At 39.6% G+C, this 8,825-nt stretch overlaps 1 protein-coding gene across 8 annotated transcripts in view; it reads right to left on the bottom strand.

Annotated features, from left to right (window-relative positions):
• The window catches only part of sulf1 (sulfatase 1), a 161,087-nt gene that overhangs the window by 1,624 nt on the left and 150,638 nt on the right, over window positions 1-8,825 (bottom strand). For 5 of the 8 annotated variants that reach the window (XM_061921856.1, XM_061921855.1, XM_061921858.1 and 2 more), the window contains 2 exons: window positions 6,931-7,073; window positions 6,732-6,855 (listed from right to left, as the gene is read on the bottom strand). In XM_061921856.1, coding sequence (XP_061777840.1) covers window positions 6,732-6,855; window positions 6,931-7,073 — 267 coding nt within the window. Of the gene's footprint in view, window positions 1-73; window positions 125-2,591; window positions 2,626-6,731; window positions 6,856-6,930; window positions 7,074-8,825 lie in introns of all 8 variants that reach the window. The other 3 variants (XM_061921860.1, XM_061921861.1, XM_061921862.1) reach the window with 2 other exon arrangements.

The raw sequence follows: 8,825 nt of genomic DNA, 5'->3' as shown, positions 1-8,825 counted from the left end.
GTAATACAGATAAAGGCTTCACGTTCATCAAACTGATGTGACTAAACTGAGGGGGCGGAGCTTCAGGACTCACAGGAAGGAGAGGCTGGGTCTCCTCTTTGACCACTTTGGGTGCTGCTCTCGCCTGGCAAGCAGGTGCCACAAACACAGGTCAAAAGGGCAAAGATCAGCAAGGGGTTGAGTCGGTATTTTGAAAGGAGAATTCAATGATGGCCATCAGCAAAAATGGCAGACGTTTTGGATGAAAACTGTGATGGTGGACGTGAGTGAGACCTTCCCGGAAGAGTTTGACATTTTTCTCGCTTTCCCGCTGCACGTTAGCGCCTTGGCTCCGTTTGGGAACATAAACTGCAAAAAGCAAGCCGCACTGAATGCATTAACAATGGCGGTAAGAGGGAGGAGACTGTGGGCAGCAGGAAAGACAGGGCTGGGGATTGTAATACTGCAGTAACCAGAGCTAAGACACAACGACAGCTAACGTTAGCATGTGTGCTTATTTTGGCAATTTTTATCCAAGAAGAGAATACGGGCCACAAAGTGGAGACTGGAGTATAATAGTGCAGCATCTACCTGCTAAGACACTGCAACATCTTATATCGGGTGTTTCATTTTGTACATTCCCAGCCACGCATTAGAAGACTAGATTAATCCGAGAAGACACTGTGGGCAACAAGAAAGGGGCTCAGGAGAGTAATACGCCAGCACCTACTGTTATGACACAGCAACAGCTTACTTTGGGTGTTTATTTTTGTACATACACAGCCATGTACGAGAAAACTGTTATCAAAGAGGAGATTATGGGCATCAAGAAAGTGGAGACTGGAGTGTAATAGCGCATGCGCATCAAGGTTAACACAGCGACAGCTAACGTTGAGTTCTTTTTGTACATTCACAGTAGGGCTGGGCAATATAATATATAAGATATATCGCGGGTTTGTGCGATATAGAAAATGACTATATCGTAATATTAGAGTATACGTTCTCTCGCAGTTGCTTTTAGCTGCGGGCATTCAGGCTCTTCTCACTCTTTCCTGCCTCTCCTCACAGACAAACAGGCGCATGTCATATGTCACATGCGTGTCCGGCCTCGCAGGGCAGAGAGGTAGCATGCTGGGCTACGTTAGCTGCTAATGTAGCCGTACGAGAGAAAGAAGGTGCGGATCTGGTAACAAATGAAGGAAGACTTAATTCCCAATAAAAACAGCAAGGTTTCCATCGTCTGGCGGTGGTTTGGCTTCAAGCGGGAAGATGTCGAACAGACAACCGTAATTTGTTAAGTGTGGGGCAAAAGCGTTGCTATAAAAAGTAGCATTACTGCTAATATGTAGCATCATTTGAAAAGTCACTCGCTAGAGAATGAACAGAATTTCATAACCTTAGTAACTAACATACCACATAGTGAAGGATGAATACTATTTGATTTCCTATTATGCAGCTCATTTTTATTTCACACTTAAAATGTCTCTGACAATCTTGCACTTTCTGTTTTGAAATGACATGAATGTTTGTGCCACTGCTTAATATCTGTTTAATAAATACAGTTTTGGTCAATTGACTTAGTTGTGATTTCCCTCTCTGCATGAAAGTTTAATAGTAGCATATATTAATGCAGTATGAAGAAGAATGTTTTAATGTAGAGAGATAGAATCATCATACTGCTGTGATTATATGTATCAAGTGTTCGTTCAAGGCCAGGGCAAAATATTGTAGTATATATCGTATATCGCGATATGTCCTAAAAATATCGTGATATTAAAAAAAGGCAATATCGCCCAGCCCTAATTCACAGCCATGTATAGAAGTCAGATTTTATCCAAAAAGGAGACTGTGGAACCTGGAGTGTAATATTCCAGTATCTGCTGTTAAGACACAGCAACGGCTGATATCGGTTTTTTATTTCAGTACATTCACAGCCATGCAATAAACCCATTTTATCCAAGAGGAGACTGCAGGCTGCGAGAAAAACGAAGAGGAAAGTGGAGACAAACAAAAAAAAAAGCCTTGGCTAAGACACAGCTCCAGCTAACATTAGCATGTGTATTTGCTCTTGTGCACCTGTCTTTACCATACCGTCAACTTAGGGCTGCTACTGCAGCCAAGTGGAGACTGTGGATCAGCAGTTATTTCGGCCAGTTTACTGCCTGAAACGTTACATTGGCAACGGCCATTTACGGATCTGCTGGAGCGATGAGTAGTGGTGAAGTACTTAGCAGTGATAAAAGGAGCATTGGATCAAATTTGACAGCAAACTGTCAGCTTAGCATTGGCTAAGCGAGGAGCTGGGGAGCTAAAAGTGTCAAACTATTCCCTGAAAGTGTGTGAAGATGAAGCTGATGGCGGCATGACGTCATGCATGTCATGAACGTGCACATGACGTCAACTCGGATGCTGCAAAGACAAATCCCCGTTTGATGGCGAGAAAACAGACAGTGAAGCTGCTTTGATGGAAGAAATGTTAGCGTGTTCTCCGGCGTGCGGCGACAGGACAGCAGCTGCCACTTCATGGAGGTTGTTAGCGAGCCCATGCAGGTGTTAACAAAACAAGAGGGGAGAAAAAAGCCACAGATAAGAGACAAAAATTGGGTGGATACCTGAGTGGCTCATAGCTTCCTCCATCTTTACCTCCTGATCAGGAAAATAAAAGCAGTCCATTGTTAATGCTTGGATTCACGGAGAACGTGGGAGGGAAACAAAATCAATAGAATCTTTCACACTGGAGATCTTCATGCACCTTGGAGAGATGTCGCACAGGCAACAGGTGTGTGTGTGTGTGTGTGTGTGTGTGTGTGAGAGAGAGAGAGAGAGGCTGTTTTTTTTTCCTGCTTATCATTGATTGATTGAAACTTTTATTTGTAGATTGCACAGTACAGTACATATTCCGTACAATTGACCACTAAATGGTAACACCCCAATACGTTTTTCAACTTGTTTAAGTCGGGGTCCACGTTAATCAGTTCATAGTAAATAGCAAACTAATTGTATTCTAAGGCTGTCAAAACTAACACAGATTAAAAGCCTACTGAAATGAGATTTTCTTATTCAAACGGGGATAGCAGGTCCCCCGCAACCCCAAAAGGGACAAGCGGTAGAAAATAGATGGATGGGTCTTAAAGCACAGGTCAAAATTGGCAACCATAAATCATGAAGCATTTAATACAATGTCAATAAAGATTTCTATTCTAACCTTAAACTTGATTATGGCAGGCTTGATCTAATACTGTGTGTAAAATCATTGTAAACTGTTATTTGAGTGCAATAAGAAAAGACAATGTGTTTAAAGGCCTACTGAAATGAGATTTTCTTATTTAAACGGGGATAGCAGGTCCATTCTATGTGTCATACTCGATCATTTCGCGATATTGCCCTATTTTTGCTGAAAGGATTTAGTAGAGAACATCCACGATAAAGTTCGCAACTTTTGGTGCTGATGAAAAAGCCTTGCCTGTACAGGAAGTAGCAGACAATGTGCGCGTGACGTCACGGTTTGTGGAGCTCCTCACATCTGAACATTGTTTACAATCATGGCCACCAGCAGCGAGAGCGATTCGGGCCGAGAAAGCGACGATTTCCCCATTAATTTAAGCGAGGATGAAAGAGTGAGAGTGAAGGACTAGGAAAAAAATATAAAAAAGACTATACAGTGGGAGTGATTCAGATGTTATTAGACAAATTTACAAGGATAATTATGGAAAATCCCTTTTCTGCTTATTGTGTTACTAGTGTTTTTGTGAGATTATATGGTCGTACCTTACAACCTGAAGGTCGGCCCCGTACCTTTCTTCAGCACCAGTCGACGGGTGGTGGCGATGCCCATCTCTGCCCTTCGCAAGGTACCCTCTTCAAAACACTATCTTTCGAAATGATCGCTGCATAAAACTCTGTACTTTGTGTGTGGGGTCCAATTCAACCGTGTTCGCTCGACCGCTCTGTTCCCTAGTAAAGTTTCACCGTCATCTTTCGGGAATGTAAACAATGAAACACCGGCTGTGTTTGTGTTGTTAAAGGCGGCCGCAACACACCGCTTCCCACCTACAGCTTTCTTCTTTGACGTCTCCATTATTCATGGCACAAATTGCAAAAGATTCAGCAACGCAGATGTCCATAATACCGTTGAATTATGCGATGAAAAGAGACGACTTATAGCTTTGAACGGTGCTGGAACAAAATGTCCTCTACAATGCCTGACGTCACGCGCACGCGTTATCATACCGCAACATTTCAGCATACTTCCGCGCAAAATTTAAAATTGCAATTTAGTAAACTAAAGCGGCCGTATTGGCATGTGTTGCAATGTTAATATTTGATCATTGATATATAAACTATCAGACTGTGTGGTCGGTAGTAGTGGGTTTCAGTAGGCCTAGCATCACGGAGTTTGTCGGAGTAGTGTTGCCGTGGTGACAGGCTGCGGAAACAAAGAAGTCAACTAACATTGGCTCTCTATGGGTAATTGAAGTTTAAAAAAACAACAACATCAAGTTTGAAGCAGATTTCCTTTCCAGCTTTGAAGTAGAAGTCTTTATGTAGCTCTATGCTGTTGTGTCGGCTTTTTCCAGTTGGCTAATTATTTTCTTTTGGAGCCCCGGTGTCTTTGTGCGGTCACATGTGAAATGTTATATTGTGCTATGATTACTGGAACTATCAGGTGTGCTATTAAGATGTTCTGCTATTATAATCTTGCAGTCTATTGTGTATATCATGAATTGTTTGCTAGTGCACTGACTTTGTGCTGCTGACCAGTGGGATTTATTAAATTAGTACGAGTACAAGTTTTATAGGACAACCTTTCTACTTAATGGGAAGTGCAATTTGTGTTGTCCAAATAAACATTCACCCACTCCACATAGTTACTGTAAATACACGTATTCAGCTATTGGGTCCATCACTAGGCTAATGATAACAGAGTGTAAGTCAAAGAATAAACCATCATATATCAGAACAGGCGTTGCAAGCAATTAATTATGATTAATGGCAAGTAATACAAGCAAGTAATACATGCAAGCAAGTATAAACTTGCTTGCATGTATTGAATTAACCTAAAAATCTCAAACAAATTAAAAAAAGACCCTGATACATAGTAACAAATACAATTGTATTGTTAGAATTGACAAAAGATAAATTAGCCAAATAAACAGTGTCATAAATCTGTGTATATTATATATATATATATATATATATATATATATATATATATATATATATATATATATATATATATATATATATATGATTAAGGCAATATTTTTTGTGATGAATCGCACAAATTCACTTTTTTGTAGGTTTAATACTAATTTTTTTTGTTAACACCAAGCTAGCGTGGGTGTTTTGTTCAGATAGCTTAGTATAATGTTTTTTTTAGCATATTTAATGTACAAAGTGTTTCAATGTGCCCCCCCCACCCCAGCATCCTTCTATTTGACTGAATGCGGCCCTCGCTGGAAAAAGTTTGGACAGCTATTTTAGATATAACTTGTCTCTTGAGCCTCTTTGCTAATGCAAACATAAACACCAAAATTATCGATTGAACATGAATTGTATTGATTTGTAATCTAAATTGATTAAAAATGTTCATTGTTTGACAGCATTATTCTATTCAAAACTTCTGAACTTCCCAGAGGTACATACAAGACCAGTGGTTCTCAAATGGGGGTACGCGAAGGTATGCCAAGGGGTACGTGAGATTTTTTTTTAAATATTCTAAAAATAGCAACAATTCAAAAATCCTTTATAAATATATTTATTGAATAATACTTCAACAAAATATTAATGTAAGTTCATATACAGTGAAAATAAATGCAACAATGCAATATTCAGTGTGGACATGTTCCATAAATATTGCTCTTAAATATTAATTTTTTTGTGAAGAAATGTTTAGAATTAAGTTCATAAATCCAGATGGATCTCTATTACAATCCCCAAAGAGGGCACTTTAAGTTGATGATTACTTCTATGTGTAGAAATCTTTATTTATAATTGAAACACTTGTTTATTTTTCAACAAGTTTTTAGTTATTTTTATATCTTTTTTCCCCCAAATAGTTCAAGAAAGACCACTACAAATGAGCAATATTTTGCACTATTATACAATTTAATAAATCAGAAACTGATGACATAGTGCTGTATTTTACTTCTTTATCTCTTTTTTTTCAACCAAAAATGCTTTGCTCTGATTAGGGGGTACTTGGGATTTTATTATTTTCTTTTTGTCATGAAAAAGTTTTTGGGGTTGGTGCACTAATTGTAAGTGTATCTTGTGTTTTTTATGTTGATTTAATAAAAAAAAAAAAATTCTTCTACGGCCCAGTACCAATCGAGCCGCGGCCCGTCGTTGGGGACCACTGTACTAGACCACATCCTGCATGTATTCAGTCAAACAGTAGGGGGCGCCACTAGCAGCCCTATGATTGAAATACTGCAGTGACTACAAAGATAGGCACACAGTAATTAGATGGGGTAGCTTCCAGGAGGACAGAAGGAGTGGAGGTGTGCGTGTGCGTGTGTGTGCGTGCGTGTGTGTGTGTGTTTGTGTGTACAGGAAATGAAACATCCAGTAGAAGAGAGTGCCGACTCCACCTGAGAGAGAGTGGATCATTCCCAAACACATGCAGCATGCAGAATTGTGCAACACACACACACACACACACAAGAGTACCAAGAACCCATCAGCTCCAGTCTGTGTGGGGAAGTTTGAGTCATGTCGTCATGGCAACCACCCGAGTGTGAAGGGCTTACCTGCATCCAAGCCTTTGGGTCGAGGGTTACACTGCTTGTAACCCTGGCAACTCCTCATCTCCATCAGCTGAGCGTGGAGGGAGTTGAGCACGTCTCGGTCCACCTCGTACACGGCGTTGGTCAGCTGTGACACGGGCGTTCTTTAAGAGGAGGGCGTGGAGAGAGATGTGCTACGCGGCCTAAGCGGTGGCGCACGCACCTGGTAGGGGTCACTGTTGAGGTCAAAGTACTCCAGGAAGCCGGTGGAGAACTCGCAGAAAAGCGTGTTGTGGGTCTCGTTAATGGTCCTCAGGCACCAGTAGGTGTTGTTGTTGGAGCTGGTGCACGCGCAGAAGCCACCCACTGCAGGGGGGGACACACGTCAGTGACTGGAGCATTGATCCCGATATAAGACGGCCATGACGATAAGACGACTACTCTTGTTTTGGAAAAGAAAGGCTGCACTTAGCATTGGGAGTGTGTTCACATGAAAACATTATGCCCAAAATGAGTTTGCAGTGATGCACCCTAAGAGTCGCTATCTTGGTTACATAATTTGATCCAATTCTCAATTAAATTCCGATGTCATGAAAAATGGCTCGAACAGATTAACACTTATAATTGCACTAATATATGACAAACAAGACACTTTTTAGATCAGTGTTTCTTAACCCCCCAAAAATACAGTATATCTCAGCTGTGGTCCGTATGGGCCACAGCAGTACTCAGTTGAAATACACTTTTCCACCACTTGTGGCAGTAATGACAACCTCAAACAAACAGAAGAAGTCTGGAGCTATAGTCACAGAGAAGTTTAGTTGGAAAAATTATGACTAAAGTGGTAAAGATGTATTTTAACTTGTAATTCAATTTTATTGACAGTTAAGTTTAGAAATATACTATCAATTTTGTTTATTTTAGCAGACTAACTGTATGTAAATGTATTTTTTGTCAGTCATTTGAGTTCCTTCTTATGCATTATATTTGATTAGTACTTTTTTTTCTTATCAGCCTAACCTAACCCCAGGGTTTATGTGTTAAATAATAATCATTGGGATGAAAACATGGTTTCAGATTATTTCACAAGTTTGTAAACTGTCAGTAGGTTAAATATAATTGTTGAATATGATTAAAACCAAGAGTAGTAATATTATTAATTTAATGTTAATATTTGAGTGGACCTCGGGCCCTTCTGTAGTGGAAAAGTTGGAATCTAAGGTCAAAAAGGTTAAGAACCCCTGGTTTAGACAATATATACAGATTTGAAATTAACCATTTGATCAACTGTAAGACAGTATCTTTTTGTTTATAGGCTAGAATGTCATATTTGCATCTATTTTCTGTATTTGGATGAAAAAAAAGCGGCTACAAAACAGCTTGGTGCTGCATAATTATGCTATTTGTGCAGGAAAACAGCAACTATTCAACATTTTTGGGATTTCAATAATCATAATTGACACTAATGTGACACTTTTTGGATTTAAACACTTCAAGCCACAAAGCATCTAACATGAAATAAGGACATTCATTTCACTGTGTTTACATAGACATATTTGTAAAATGTTTTTTTGTTGGTGTGTGTTTGTGTTGAACACTGGGTGTGTCTTTTGGTGCTATTCTCGGTTTTAGGGTCAATTAATGCACTTTAAAAATGTGATAAAGACCTGTTGGCCGAAACAGGTTGGGGCCAATTTAAAAGTCCATTAAAAACATTTTAACTGATGAAAAAAGTGCCTTTTTTTTTTTTATGCAGTTTTGTTGAACAAAACGTGTGTGCAGTGATGCACCCTGACCTCCATCAACAGTCGCCATCTTGGCTACATGGCGGAAAGGGAGGCACTAACTCAAGTGGGTGCAATTTAACAATTAACACGCATTTACACTGCAGGGGTGTCCCAATACAACTTTTTTTTACTACAGATACGATAACAATTTTGGATTACCTTATTAATATATTCATCCGGTATAACAGCAGGAATCATATTGTGCAGAGTTGTAATATTTTGTAATTTGGGGTGTTACACAATGTTTGATCACACAAATTTAGTCAAACAAAGAACAATGCTTAATATTAAAAAGCCTTACCTTAAGGCATGGGTGTCAAACTCCGGCCCG

This window comes from Nerophis ophidion, linkage group LG15 (genome assembly GCF_033978795.1).
Source record: "Nerophis ophidion isolate RoL-2023_Sa linkage group LG15, RoL_Noph_v1.0, whole genome shotgun sequence".
Classification (NCBI taxonomy): domain Eukaryota; kingdom Metazoa; phylum Chordata; class Actinopteri; order Syngnathiformes; family Syngnathidae; genus Nerophis; species Nerophis ophidion.
The sequence above is the reverse complement of the archived record's forward strand: the minus strand, read 5'-3'. Positions and strand labels throughout refer to the sequence as shown.